General features: G+C 47.3%; 1 protein-coding gene across 1 annotated transcript in view; it reads right to left on the bottom strand.

Annotated features, from left to right (window-relative positions):
* Positions 1–8,428: 8,428 nt before the first annotated feature.
* The window catches only part of ELOVL1 (ELOVL fatty acid elongase 1), a 79,159-nt gene continuing 72,079 nt past the window's right edge, over positions 8,429–15,508 (bottom strand). The window contains exons 5-8 of the mRNA XM_082264826.1: positions 15,117–15,173; positions 13,778–13,883; positions 13,542–13,678; positions 8,429–10,217 (exon numbers count right to left, since the gene is read on the bottom strand). Of these exons, the coding sequence (XP_082120952.1) occupies positions 9,972–10,217; positions 13,542–13,678; positions 13,778–13,883; positions 15,117–15,173 (546 nt within the window). The 3' untranslated portion in view covers positions 8,429–9,971. The remainder of the gene's footprint in view (positions 10,218–13,541; positions 13,679–13,777; positions 13,884–15,116; positions 15,174–15,508) is intronic.

Raw genomic sequence — 15,508 nt, forward strand, 5'->3', positions numbered from 1 at the left:
GGCCATTCTCAACCTGGGTCCCTCCAGAGGTTCCTAAGGACGTGCTTTTGCTGTACCATGTTGACCTTCCATGTGATGGTGCCTGCATTATTTTGGGGCCAGCAGCACTTGGCAAAGTCAGTGGCATGACACCAGTGATCTTCTTTTCGCTGTCTCTAAAGCTGGCATTTTTCCCACTGACCACCAATGCAAGGGGCATTCTTCCCACTGACCACCAATTCAAGGGGCATTCTTCCCACTGGCCACCAATGCAAGGGGCATTCTTCCCACTGGCCACCAATGTAAGGGGCACCCTTCCCACTGGCCACCAATGTAAGGGGCACCCTTCCCACTGACCACCAATGCAAGGAGCATTCTTCCCACTGACCACCAATGTAAGGAGCATTCTTCCCACTGACCACCAATGTAAGGGGCACCCTTCCCACTGGCCACCAATGCAAGGGGCATTCTTCCCACTGACCACCAATGCAAGGGGCTCTCTTCCCAATGAGCACTAATTTAAAGGGGAATTATGGACAAAGCTATTTTGGCTGTACTTCTTTTATGGATCACAGGACTACAGTTCGTTCTGCACTGACTCGTTTTCCGCTGATGTCACAGAGCCCGTTTAGGCTTGGGAAAGATCCTGACCATATGGTCGGTATCCGCCCAGAGACCTGAACCAGCATCTGGCTCAGCCTTTCAGTGATCTGCTGCAGTGGCGGCTGGTGCTCAAAATTTTTTTTTGGGGGGGGGGGGGGGTGTAAACAGAAAAATGTAATAGGCATTGCTTTGCGGCAAAAAACGCTGTAAAAAATTGTGTGACTTTGAGGTCACAAAAGTGTGAAAGGGGCCTTCAGTAATCAAGGTATAGTGTGCCCCCTTCAATGCAGAGTGACCAGCGTGCCCCATTTCAATGCAGACAGGCCAGCTTGCCCCTCTTCAATGCAGAATGACCAGCGTGCCCCCATTCAATGCAGAATGACCAGCGTGCCCCCATTCAATGGAGAATGACCAGCGTGCCCCCATTGAATGCAGACAGACCAACTTGCCCCCATTCAATGCAGAGAGATCAGTGTGCCCCCTTTCAATGCAGAGAGAGATCAGTGTGCCCCCTTTAATGCAGAGAGAGATCAGTGTGCCCCCTTTAATGCAGAGAGAGATCAGTGTGCCCCCTCTAATGCAGAGAGAGAGATCAGCGTGCCCCATTCAATGCAGAGAAAGATCAGCGTGCCCCCTTCAATGCAGAGAGAGATCAGTGTGCCCCCTTCAATGCAGAGAGAGATCAGTGTGCCCCCTTCAATGCAAAGACAGATCAGTGTGCCCCCTTCAATGCAGAGAGAGATCAGTGTGCCCCCTTCAATGCAGAGAGAGATCAGTGTGCCCCCTTCAATGCAGAGAGAGATCAGTGTGCCCTTTTCAATGCAGAGTGAGATCAGTGTGCCCCCTCTAATGCAGAGAGAGAGATCAGTGTGCCCCCTTCAATGCAGAGAGAGATCAGTGTGCCCCCTTCAATGCAGAGAGAGATCAGTGTGCCCCCTTCAATGCAGAGAGATCATCATGCCCCCTTTCAATGCAGAGTGACCCCCCCCCACAGGCCAGTGCACTTACCTGCAGTGGCGGCGGCTTCTCCTCAGTCCCCTGGCGTCTCCTCCCGCCTCCTCCTCGGCCAATGGCATGGGGTTTGCCTTTCGGCCAATCAGGAAACAGGATCCGCTTCCTGATTGGCCAGGAGGAGGATCCGTGTGACAATAGCAAATTTTCATTCGCTATTGTCACACAATGGGTGGGTTCAGGGTGCACTGCTCTGCGCCCTGGGTCCACCCTTTACTGAAGCCTATTAGAGCCTCTGGCTATAATCCGGTGATAAAAAAAGAAAAACCCATTGAGCTCCATGCGTCCGGCGCTCCACATGCAGATTAGGGGGCCGGACGCATGGATAGGGGGGCGGTGCCCCTGCTCCAACGCACCGGGCCCCACTGATCTGCTGAGAGCCTGAGCCAGCCACTCCCACCCCAGCGAGTCCTGGAGGAGTAGAGCAGAGAGTCGGAGAATGACAGTCCCAGCTCTCTGCTCAGAGAGGCAAGAGAGAACGGAGCGATCAGCAGTGTTTGATTGCTCAGTTCTCACTACAGCGCCTGCCGGGGACAGCCACAGCATCGGTTTGATGCTACATCCACCTAGGCGAGTATAAATATTAGGTTTTTTTTTTTTTTCATGCCACTGACCACCAATGCAAGTAGCATTCTTCACACTGACCCATAATATAAGGAGCATTCTTCCCCATTGGCCCCCAAAGTAAAGGGTCATTCTTCCCACTGACCACCAATGTAAGGAGCATTCTTCCCACTGACCACCAATTTCAGGAGCATTCTTCCCACTGACCACCAATGTAAGGAGCATTCTTCCCACTGATCACCAATGTAAAAGGACATTATTCCCACTGATCACCAATGTAAGGAGCATTCTTACCACTGACCACCAATGGAAGGAGCATTCTTCCAACTGATCACCAATGTAAGGAGCATTCTTCCAACTGATCACCAATGTAAGGAGCATTCTTACCACTGATCACCAATGTAAGGAGCATTCCCCCCACTGACCACCAATGTAAGGAGCATTCTTACCACTGACCTCCAATGTAAGGAGCATTCTTCCCACTGATCACCAAAGTAAGGTGCATTCTTCCCAACAGCTACCAATGTAAGGAGCATTCTTCCCACTGACCACCAATTTAAGGAGTATTTTTACCACTGTCGACCAATTTAAGGGGCATTGTTCCCACTCACCCTTATAAATGATCGTAGCAGGGGTTCCTTGAGAAGTGAAAATTTTTGAAGCGTTTCCATGGGGTAAAAAGGTTAAGAAAAGGCTCCTTTAAAGTATCACTTCCTTGCATCCTATTAGCTTTAGATTCATCCCTTGCAATTTCCCTTCCAACGAGAATTTGCTCTGACAGAGTCAAAGGGTGGCTCTTGTTAAAGCAGACTAATAATCTGGGAAACTCTTTGAGATCCCAATGCAAAATCTGTTAATGACCTCAAATGATGACCTTTTCAATGGTGTTGAGCAGCAAGGATTATTCAGCACATACTGGGGTTTACTAAAGTTAGAGAGGGCAAAATTATGCCTCGTACACACGCAACGATGATCGGCCGACCGATCGGCCGTCTTTTGTCCAGTGTTGTTGTGTTGGTTGAAATGTGCTCTAGACTGCACACGAATTTTCTCGGCCAACAACAAACTTCAGAAGTGATGTCATGTGATGGTTGATTTTTCCGTGTGTTTTTTCTTCTCTGAGCATGCTCAGTCTTGCTCATCAGATTTTTGTCTGCCGAAATCTGTACTGACTGACGGAAAAATCGGCTGTTGTGTTGACAGCCAACAAAAATTTTATAGCATGCACACCAGATTTTGTTCGGCCGAAAAGTCGCAGTCGGACGTTGGCCGAAAATTCACGGCCAACAATCGTTGCGTGTGTACGAGGCATTAGTCACAATTCTGCAGAGGAACCAATCAGCTTCCAGGTTTTAGTGCTAAAGCTTAATTAAACAAGCTGAGGATAGAAGCGGATTGGTTTCTCTGCAGAATTGTGACTAATTTTGCCCTCTCTAGCTTTAGTAAATAAACCCTACTCTGTGCAAATATTGTACATGCAAATTATTTTATGTGCGGTTTTGAGTGTTTCTAAAAACTTTTTATATGAAGTTTTGAGGATTACTTTTTTATTTTAAGATAAGCTTGTTAATGGATTTGGCATGGCACCTTAAAGTAATTTAAAAAAGTAAATAAATTTTCACTCCTGTGATCCCGTGTTCAGCAGAGAGCAGGCTGAAGCCAGCCGCTCTCCGCCCCAGCCTGACGCTCCAGTGAGTAAGGAGGGGCAGAGCAGAGAGCGGTGACCGAGTCAGCAGCTCTCTGTTCAGGGAGCTGTCAGAACCTATCGATCGGCGGTGTTTGATTCAGCATCCGCTTAGGTAAGTATAATTCTCAAAAAAAAAACAAAAAAAAACAAACCATACTTCTCTTAAAACTTAAAGTTTAGGCACGGCAAGTTTTGCATAGTTCCATATCGACCAATGTAAGAATTTATGTGCCATACCTGTGGAATCCCAGTGGAACCTGGAAGTTGGCATTAGTAGGCTACACCACTACTCCAGTGATCTCCACTAGCTTCTAGGCCATGTGCTGAGTGGCTGCCCTGCTGCATTGTGAGCACAAGAGGTTCTCTACTCTGCCCGGGGGGGGGGGGGCAATTTGGAGAACACTTTGCATTGTCTCAATGAATGCAAAGCATTCTATGACTGGATGAGGTGGATATTGCAATGTCACCACCCCCTTTAGGCACACAAGCCAATCAGAGGGATGCTTTGCATTCATTGAGAAGATGTAAAGTGTTCCCTGAATGGTGCCCATGCCAAATGTCCAACCTCCAGTGTTCACAATACAGCAGGGTAGCTGCATGGCCTGGGACCCAGGAGTTAGTAGTGATCACTGGAGTAGTGGTAGAGTAGCGTTGCCTGGGACCCAGGAGCGAGCAGTGATCACTGGAGTAGTGGTAGAGTAGCGTTGCCTGGGACCCAGGAGTTAGTAGTGATCACTGGAGTAGTGGTAGAGTAGCGTTGCCTGGGACCCAGGAGCTAGCAGTGATCACTGGAGTAGTGGTGGAGTAGTGGTGGAGTAGCGTTGCCTGGGACCCAGGAGCGAGCAGTGATCACTGGAGTAGTGGTGGAGTAGCGTTGCCTGGGACCCAGGAGCTAGTAGTGATCACTGGAGTAGTGGTGGAGTAGCGTTGCCTGGGACCCAGGAGTTAGTAGTGATCACTGGAGTAGTGGTAGAGTAGCGTTGCCTGGGACCCAGGAGCTAGCAGTGATCACTGGAGTAGTGGTGGAGTAGTGTTGCCTGGGACCCAGGAGCGAGCAGTGATCACTGGAGTAGTGGTGGAGTAGCGTTGCCTGGGACCCAGGAGCGAGCAGTGATCACTGGAGTAGTGGTGGAGTAGCGTTGCCTGGGACCCAGGAGCTAGTAGTGATCACTGGAGTAGTGGTGGAGTAGCGTTGCCTGGGACCCAGGAGCTAGCAGTGATCACTGGAGTAGTGGTGGAGTAGCGTTGCCTGGGACCCAGGAGCTAGCAGTGATCACTGGAGTAGTGTTGCCTGGGACCCAGGAGCTAGCAGTGATCACTGGAGTAGTGGTGGAGTAGCGTTGCCTGGGACCCAGGAGCTAGCAGTGATCACTGGAGTAGTGGTAGAGTAGCGTTGCCTGGGACCCAGGAACTAGCAGTGATCACTGGAGTAGTGGTGGAGTAGCGTTGCCTGGGACCCAGGAGCTAGCAGTGATCACTGGAGTAGTGGTGGAGTAGCGTTGCCTGGGACCCAGGAGCTAGCAGTGATCACTGGAGTAGTGGTGGAGTAGCGTTGCCTGGGACCCAGGAGCTAGCAGTGATCACTGGAGTAGTGGTGGAGTAGCGTTGCCTGGGACCCAGGAGCTAGCAGTGATCACTGGAGTAGTGGTGGAGTAGCGTTGCCTGGGACCCAGGAGCTAGCAGTGATCACTGGAGTAGTGGTGGAGTAGCGTTGCCTGGGACCCAGGAGGCTAGCAGTGATCACTGGAGTAGTGGTGGAGTAGTGTTGCCTGGGACCCAGGAGCTAGCAGTGATCACTGGAGTAGTGGTGGAGTAGCGTTGCCTGGGACCCAGGAGCTAGCAGTGATCACTGGAGTAGTGGTGGAGTAGCGTTGCCTGGGACCCAGGAGCTAGCAGTGATCACTGGAGTAGTGGTGGAGTAGCGTTGCCTGGGACCCAGGAGCGAGCAGTGATCACTGGAGTAGTGGTGGTGTAGGTGGAGTAGCGTTGCCTACTACAGTGATTTCAAGCTTTCACAGGTAGGATATGTATATAGCTACATTGGTCCAAGCAGATGTAAGAATTGCCATACCTAAACATCAGCTTTAACTTTCCGGTGCGAATTGCACAGGAGTCCTGTGCGTCTCTACCCCTTCTGTGCACAGAACGCCCCCAGGTTGCATTTTACAGAAAATTACAGCGGCTAAAGATTAAAAAGGAAAGATCATTTTAAATAACATTCAATTACAATAGGACTTGAGTTGCAATTGTATACGCTAGATTTTTTTTCCCCACTTTTTTTTTTCTCACAAAAGTGGAGTTACCCTTTAAGTTAGCCAATAAAGGGGATCACCTAAAATCCAACCTATCCACCCTGGTACTATAAATAAAAAGACAGCACTCAAACATCTGAGGAAAAAACACAACTTTATTTCAGTCGCCCTCATGGAGCGGGTACACGGCCGGGTACACTCACCCTGATGCCTGGCATTATGGTCAGTGCAAGTAGCTGTGCGGTAAAACCGTGTCACCGGCACCACAGCCAGCAAATAAAGCACATTTCACATAAATATTTAAAGGTCATGTTTTCAAGGCATACCACTTTTTTTTGTCCTTGTGTTCTGATAAAACCCTCGAAAAAAGGCGAACACATTGTGGGCTAGAAAAGAAGAACGGCCTAAGTGCTGTCAGAGAGTTGATAACCGGTTTTCTCCATGAACAATATGGATGCCTTGCTGGGTCAGTGTTGGTTTCACATCCAAATACAAAACTGCCGTCTTCAATTCTGGCCAATGCTGGGAGGCTCCGTCACCCACTCAGGGACTCCGGCGACACCAGAGTTCCCAGCTCCGCCCATCCATTCTTCTCAACCCCACTCCCTGCAGTAGCTGCTATAAAAGGAATCTCCTTTGCACAGTTGGATGTAAAGTTTAGTTTACATTATAGAGGGAGGTTGCCACAGCAGGAAGAGCAAGACCCCTCTGCAAAACCAGGAACTTCACCGAGATGCCTGGAGCTCCTTAAAGCTACAAGGAGCAAGTAAACCATTTCGCTCCCAGCATCAGCTCACAATGGATATATTGGTTAAGGCTGGACTACCCTTCAAGAGTCTCTGTCACTTTGCCCATAAAGGTAGTCTTTTTAATGGGAATCACACAGATGGACATCTACGTTGGAAGCCGCCGTTCCTGAATACCAGGGATGCACCGTAGTACAGCGACGTCATTTGTAGAGCAGCTGAACAGGTATGAAGTCTGGACATCAGCTCCCACCATGGAATTTTTAACCAAAGCATTTTGATTTGCGACAGAGTCCCAGTAAATTATTTTTATGCCAATTAAAATTATAGTACCTCCACTGGAAAACAATTTAAAATTTGAGAACAAAACACAAAAAGAAGTCTTTGCATCAACTCTACCTCCTGACCTAAAACCCATAGCAGATGTCCTGTGAGACTTGGTGGTCACACCAGAACCAGAGATGGGGTACTCTAATCCTAATTGATTACAGTACAGACTGGTGGACCTTAGCTGGTCATACCAGAACCAGTAATGGGGTACTCTAATCCAAATTGATTAGAGTACTTCTGGTAGACTTGGGGAAGACACACCGGAACCAGCGATGGGGTACTCTAATCCTAACGGAGTAGAGTACAGACTGGTGTGGACTTTAGGTGGTCATACCAGAACCAGTGATGGGGTAATTGAATGCTAACTGATTAGAGTACAGTCTGGTAGACTTGAGGAGTTCACACCAGAACCAGTGATGGGGTACTCTAATCCTAATTGATTAGAGTACTTCTGGTAGACTTGAGGAGGACACAACAGAACCAGCGATGGGGTATTCTAATCCAAATTGATTAGAGTACTTCTGGTAGACTTGAGGAAGACACACCAGAACCAGTGATGGGGTGCTATAATCCAGCAATGGGGTACTCTAATCCTAACGGATTAGAGTACAGACCGGTGTGGACTTTAGGTGGTCATACCAGAACCAGTGATGGGGTAATTGAATGCTAACTGATTAGAGTACAGTCGGTAGACTTGAGGAGTTCACACCAGAACCAGTGATGGGGTACTCTAATCCTAATTGATTAGAGTACTTCTGGTAGACTTGGAGGACACACCAGAACCAGCAATGGGGTACTCTAATCCTAAAGGATTAGAGTACAGACTGGTGTGGACTATAGGTGGTCATACCAGAACCAGTGATGGGGTACTCGAATCCCAACTGATTAGAGTACAGTCTGGTAGACTTGAGGAGGTCACACCAGAACCAGTGATGGGGTACTCTAATCCCAATTAGAGGATCGTCTGGTAGATTTGAGGTGGTCCCAGCAGAACCAGTGATGGGGTATTCTAATCCTAACTGATTAGAGCACAATCTGGTAAGACTTGAGGTGGTCACACCTGAACTGGCAATGGAGTACTCTAATTCTAATTGACACAAGGAGCCCTACATCAAAGTGGTGCCTTCCGATCAGACGTCACCTCGGCCCTCTGTTAAAGCAGACCTTTCCCCTCAGTGGCATGGTCTGCTGATGAAAGGTGCCCCCTTATCTAAAATGCTTCAAAAAAGGTATCTGGTGGTGAAACCGTTAGATATTATACTGCATTACCCCGACTTCTGTAGTGCAGAGGGTGACGTAGTTGACAAAATGCCAGAGAATGCAGAGTAGCCCAAATCTTTGGAGAAGATAGTGCAAAGTCATCTTCTTGAGAGATTTGGGTTGCTCAACATTCTCCAAGATCGGGTCCGGAAGGAGGATGATGTCATCTCTGCCTTGTTAGGGAAAGACATGTAAATTATCTATTTCCCCCCCACAGGTTCTTTTTCACAGCATTTTGGGAAGGGGGAGCAACCTGAATAAGCAGACCTCGCCACTGAGGTGAAAGGTCCTAGTTAATAATCTGACATACAGTATTATTAACAAGTGTTTGCTTTGGAATTAAACAATGTGCGATAAGTCTTTTTTTTTTATTAATAGTATTACACAAAAAAAAAAAAAAATGATAAATAGTATCTGGCAGACTTGCAGATAAGTTACGAAAATATCCCCCATCCGACGCGGCTTCTCTCATCCCGAGGGCCCGGCATCGCGTGTTCGATAGCAAGGTGGGGGGTGGAATTTCTTTTTCTTTTTTATTTAAATATACAAAGTGATTTTCATGGACTGCTTTCTGCTGCTGGGTAGGGGGGGTCTCGGTTCCCCAGAAGCAGCAAAATAATTAAGAGAACATTACAGTGTTATAGATTCAGATCAGTGGCACATAGAAAAAGACAGGAGTGACTACAATATGGACGGGACGTTGGGGTGGGGGCAAGTTAATCATAAAAAGGGACGACTGTGACACAGGTGAGAGAAAGAGCAGAAAAACACCCCCTCCTTCAAAATCAGGCAAATTAACTTAAATTTAGCCTCAAACACGCACAACAAACGCACAATACTGCTTTCTCCTTCAGACGAAAAAAAAAAAAAGAAATGACCTAGGAATTTGATAACATACAAGCACCCCAGTTTTCAAGTATATCAAAATTCCTGCACCTGTTTTGAGCAGGGCTTAGAACTTGCCCTGTAAATGGCAAAAAAAATGCCAGTGCAAAAACAAGCTGGACCAGGGGAGGACGACTGGAGTTGGGAGAAGCTGACCCCCCCCCCCCCCCCCCCGCCAGGCTCGCGCTCTTCTGATGAATAGGATTCATACTGGAATGTGATGCTGAGGAATCAAGATTCTTGTAGCTTGCTGAGGGCCCAGATATTACAGTATAGAGGTCAGAGATTTTTTTTGGAGTGAGCTATCCTCTTGCGCACACACACACAATCTTTCAAGGAGTGGAACGTTTGTGGAGGGTGGGGTGCCGGAGCTTGCATGGAAGGACATAGGATTCAGGACACACTCGCGTCAAAGTCTTTTTATAGGCACTTAAGATTTTTTTGGCTGGTGTAAGCCCCAGGTTGTAGTCGGAAAACCAGTTTGGCAGTTTTTACTGGCCATCAAACAGCTGGGCTTTTCGTTTTACGAAAAAAGTAAAAAAAAAAAAGTTGGAAAAAAAAAAAAAAAAAACACACGTGTCATCATCTTCCCCACTTAGCACCTGTTTCGTGCGTAAGTTTTGGGGATACCGCACGTGCCCACCTAGCTCAGATCTAGTTTTTCTTGGCTTTGCCGTTCTTGGCCTTTCCGTTTTGGTGGACTTCCCCGTTGGATGCGGCTTGGCTGGATTTCGGGAGGCGTTTTCCTTTGGTGTAGGCCTGGTACCAGAAATTGGAAAAGAGCATGAAGAAGACCGTGCCGTAGATCCAGATGAGGTGGATGAAGATGGGGTACTGGTAGTCGCAGGAGGACATGAAGTAATACTGAGAAATGTGGATGGAGACCAGGACGAACTGAATCTACGGGACAAAGAAGAGTAATGGCTTACGTATGGAACATGGGATCTGGAGTTAACATGATGCATCAATCAATGGTACTTAAAAAAGAGGAACTCAACTCTGGATGCCAAGCCTAAAAAGAGGCAAGCATTGGTTTAGAGACTAGTCACCAGTATTAAATGTGTGCAATAAAGTCCACCATCCAACAGTGAAATGAACTGTGTGAAAGTGTAGCACTCAAGCAATAATCCCATGAAGATCTTGTCACTCAGAAGACGTCAAGATGAGACGCCCTGGAAGACAGATGTGACGAAACATGTAGGGCGGAGCCAACGTTCTTGACATCACACACCCTAGAGTCTGGAAGCGGCCGATTCAACTTCCAGGACCGACTTGTATTATTTTAAAGCTCTACTTACTGTACCTTTGTGAATAATTCGATCATTTAATACATTTTTAAAGATGGTTTTACACTATGGAGTATCCTTGGCTTTTTTTTATTAACATGATCCATTTGGAGTCATAGAGAATACCCAGTAAAGACCTGTGTATGTGGAACATTTTATGGTGCCAGGGATATAAAAGCGTATACTGACTTCTCTTAAATTTGAGGGCCATATTATTCTGGTAAGCGTATCTATTGGTCATAAGGAGGATCACTGTGGTGTCTTCTGAGTGACAAGATCTGCATGGGATTATTTGTTAAAGTGGTTGTAAAGGTACATCATTTTTTACCTTTATGCATGAAGGTAAAAAACCTTCTGTATGCAGGAGCCCTCCAGACCCCCCCCCCCCCATTACTTACCTGAGCCCTCTGTTGATCCAGCGATGTCCACGAGAGCCTTACCTCTCCGGGGGACACTCACTCCTGATTGTCTTGGCAGCAGTGGGAGCCACTGGCACAGCCAGGGAGACAAGCAGGAGACAGAGGGGGCGGGGCCGAACCACGGCTCCATGTGTGAATGAGTACACAGAGCCGCAGGTCGGGAGCACGCTTGCTTGGATGCCCCCAGAGCAAGCTGCTTGCTCTGGGGGCATCCGGCAGGAGGCAGGAGTGCCAGCGAGGGACAGGGAAAGGAGGATCCGGGCTGCTCTAGACAAAACCACTACACAGAGCAGGTAAGTATAATAAGGTTTTAGTATCACTTTAAGTGCTACACTTTTGCACTGTTCATTTTACTGTTGGATGGTGAACTTTATTGCACAGATTTGGACTCATTTATTTACAATTTATGATTTTTTAACAAGTGCTGAACATTTCTCACCTGTTTACCAATCTATATCTATTGGGTGTGCTAGCAGCTAGGGATTCATATATACCATTGAACGCAAATTTTCTGTTATTATTTAGACACCAGTATTGCCTATGGTCTTCCTGCGGCTGATCTTTTCCCAATTACTAGCTTACCATAACTTGTTCTGCATTGTCTCTGTGTGAAGGCAGCCATCTTGGTAGAGGCAAGGCGTAGCTTACTGTCAAAGCCTCCAGCAAGAGGAACCATGAGTGCCACTACAAATCTCCTGAGACTAGCAGTCACAGGCAGCAGTACCTTAGATCTCACACTGCAGATATACAGTTATGGGCCTACAGTACAGGAGTACCAAGGCACAGGAAGTGACTTCTATATTTCAGGAGGAATTCTACGTTTCCTAATGTCCCCTTAGTAAAGTGGACCTGAACCCATGTTATATTAACTTGTTTGACTCCTCTTGCCTGCTCTACAGAAATAAACAGAATCACACACCTTGGTTAGTGCTGCTTCAAAATATGAATTAGCTGAGGGCTCAGAATAGGGGGGCTGGTGTAGATACAGGGCACTAACTAGAGTTTGCCCTTCTTCATATGTAAAGGAAACTCCATTCAAAAATATAAAATAAACTTTTAGTATATAACTATAAAAACCAAGCTGTGTCATCACCTAAAATCTTTATGCGGAGTTAAGGCTGCTGTACACACGGGCTGTATATTGGCTGCTGCTGTACACACGGGCTGTATATTGGCTGCTGCTGTACACACGGGCTGTATATTGGCTGCTGCTGTACACACGGGCTGTATATTGGCTGCTGCTGTACACACCGGCTGTATATTGGCTGCTGCTGTACACACGGGCTGTATATTGGCTGCTGCTGTACACACCGGCTGTATATTGGCTGCTGCTGTACACACCGGCTGTATATTGGCTGCTGCTGTACACACCGGCTGTATATTGGCTGCTGCTGTACACACGGGCTGTATATTGGCTGGTTCAACAGAAACCGGCGGACATTCGGGCAGTGTGAGCAGCAGCCTGTCCAGCTTCTGTCCAATGGGCATGGAGACCGGCATACAATCGGCACTCGCAGCCGATGGCTGCAAGTGCTAATCAGTGTGTTCTGGCAGAGGGGATTGGTCCCCTTGTCAGAACACAATAGCACTGCGGGGGGAGATCGCTGCACTAACATTGATTGTGTTAGTACAGCGATCTGTCCGTTTTTTTTAGTGTGTGTACTCCGCATTAGCACCTGTAATCTAGAGTTGAAATTGGACTTTTAGTAGTATGACCTGCATTGTAAGCTGATCCCTTGGGAAGGGGAGGTATCCAATATGGGTTTCTGAGCATCTGACCATCACACCTATATGAACTTGCTGGACAACCCATTCCAAACCATCAATTTGGATCTACTATCTCCACCCACACCCCCCCCCCCCCCCCTTTGCAGCTATACCAGCCTGCACTCTTCTGGGAAGGCTTTCCCAAAATTATGGAGCATTTGTGCCCTTTGTGAGGTCAGGTGCCGACATTGGATGAGAAAACCTGGATCACAATCAGCATTCCAATTCATCCCAGAGGTTTTATAGTAGGGTTGAGGTCCTCCACACCAAACTGGTCAAACCATGTCTTTATGGAGCTACAATTTGTTTTCCAATTCATCCCAAAGGTGTTCGATAGGGTTGAGGTTAGGGCTCTATGCAGGACACTGCCGTTCTTCCACACCAAACTGGTCACACCAGGTCTTTATAAAGCTGGCTTTGTACACGGGGCACAGTCATGCTAGAACAAGAGTCCTACCCAAACTGTCACCACCAGTTTAAAAGTGCACAACTGTCTAAAATATCCTTGTATGATATAGTACAAACAATACCCTTCACTGGAGACACCTGAACTCAATCATTTTAGGGGGTCCACAAACATAGGTGCGTGATCAGAAGAAGCCACCATGACCAAGGTGTATGGTTATTTAAATCTGCACAGCTGGTATACAGTACTATGTTTGGTTAGACTGCCCCCTTTCTCATTGCTTTGGACCTCTGGGTGTACTACTGGAAGAACCAAAACTGTGGTTGCATTTACTTATCTTTCTTACCAGCTGGATGGCGGTCATATGCTTCTTCCACCAAAGATACTTCTGGAAGCGTGGCCCCGCAGCGGAGAGTCCGTAGTAGAAGTACATGATGACATGGACCAGGGAGTTGATCATGGCGTGGAAGGATCCCATACCACCTGGCAGAGATAATAGACATAATAGACATATTATTGTCAGCATGCCATGGCATGGACAGCAGAGGTAACATCAAGCCACAAAGCTTCTAAGGTTCTTACCTGGACCAAACTTAACACCCCACCACCAGCTCCAGGGCAGAACAGAGTGATGGAAGATGTGCAGAAATGTAATCTGGCCATTTTTTTTCCTCAGCACAAAGAAGACCTGCCAAGGAGGGACAGAAAAAAAAAAAAAAACAAGACTTAGACAAACCGAACACAGGCATGTAAACCCCAACTGAATGGCATTTTGTTTTCAGAAGCAGTGTGTATCATACAAAAGTCTTTTTTTTTTTTTTTTTCTTTATTAAAATCCTTTTTTACCTTTTTTTCATGCTTTGTCGCAGCCACTTCCTATCTACATGCACTCCAGCGATAGCTGCATGGCATGACACTGGTGACAACAGTAGACCACGCTTGTTATCAATAGGGAAGGGTTGAGACTTAGTAAGGGTTCCATACATGGTGATGGAGTCTATAGCGGTGGGTCAGCAAACCATTGATCGCGATCTACCTATCAGCTGTGGACAGCCGAGGAGTAGATCACAAACACGTCCCTTCTTTGCCGATCCTTCCACTCAGCCTCCACGGCTCCCATCTTCACTGCAGAGTGGAGAGCAGGAGGCAGCAGAGTACTAGATGGGAGGGGGCCTCAGTTATCCTTTCCAGGTTGACCAGCAGTTAATTGGTTGCTAGGGCAGTCCAAGCAACCAATCACCAGCTTGTTAAAATGAAAATATGTCAACTCCGTCAGCTCTCGCTCCCGCCCTCTGTTCAGTACTGTGCTGCCTCCTGCTCTGCTTTACACCAGGGGCAGAGGACACTACTGTGTGGGGGAAGAGGATACTACTGTGGACTGCCCATAGGTGTAGTCAGACTTTTTCTGCCTAATGTCCAACTCCTGTAGGGGCAGTAAAACCCAATGGTTAAGAAGATGAGGAGCTGCGCCCGTCAATGAACAAAAGAGAAATCATAAATTCTACAATACCTTCAGGTTATAAACACCTGAGGGTAACCGATGAGAAATCGCGTGGTGACATGCAAAGGGGTTACTGCTAATAGAGCATCCATAATGGCTTTAAAAAACAGTGGACTGGGTCATAAATAATCAGAAACCTCATTGTTGGTAAAAGCCACAAAAAAGGACAATAGAGGCTCATGCTGCTGGAACTTCATTATATATTATTATGTTCCATCCAACTGTTCTTTACAAACAAGATTAGATGGTGGTGTGAGCATGAAGGATGATGCCAAGGGCCACACTTCGGGCCCCTATATTAGGAGATTTGACCACCGCTGGCCTGGACAGAAATGGGCATCTTCTATTTCTTTATTGAATTTGCTACTATAAAGGTCCCCTTTTCTCTATAATGTAGACAGCGCAAGAAACGGTACTTACGGTATCAAGGAGCTCAATGAATTTGGAGAATAGGAAGAGCCAGGCCACTTGCACCATCTAAAGAAATAAAAAATAATGAAAATGTCATTACTCTACATAAACCATCCCTCTCATTATTATACAGGATTTATACAGTGCCAACAGTATGTGCAGTCCTCAACCCTCCCACCTTTCACATCAGAGCACCCAGTCCTCCCCTCCTTTCACATCAGAGGCCCCCGGTCCTCCCCTCCTTACACATCAGAGGCCCCGTTCCCCCCTCCTTACACATCAGAAGCCCCGTTCCCCCCTCCTTACACATCAGAGGCCCCGTTACCCCCTCCTTACACATCAGAGTCCTCAGCACCACCCTTTTCACTGTAGCACGGCTGCCCTAATCCCGCCCACCCTGA

This window comes from Pelophylax lessonae, assembly GCF_965119305.1.
Source record: "Pelophylax lessonae genome assembly, chromosome: 8".
NCBI classification, from domain to species: domain Eukaryota; kingdom Metazoa; phylum Chordata; class Amphibia; order Anura; family Ranidae; genus Pelophylax; species Pelophylax lessonae.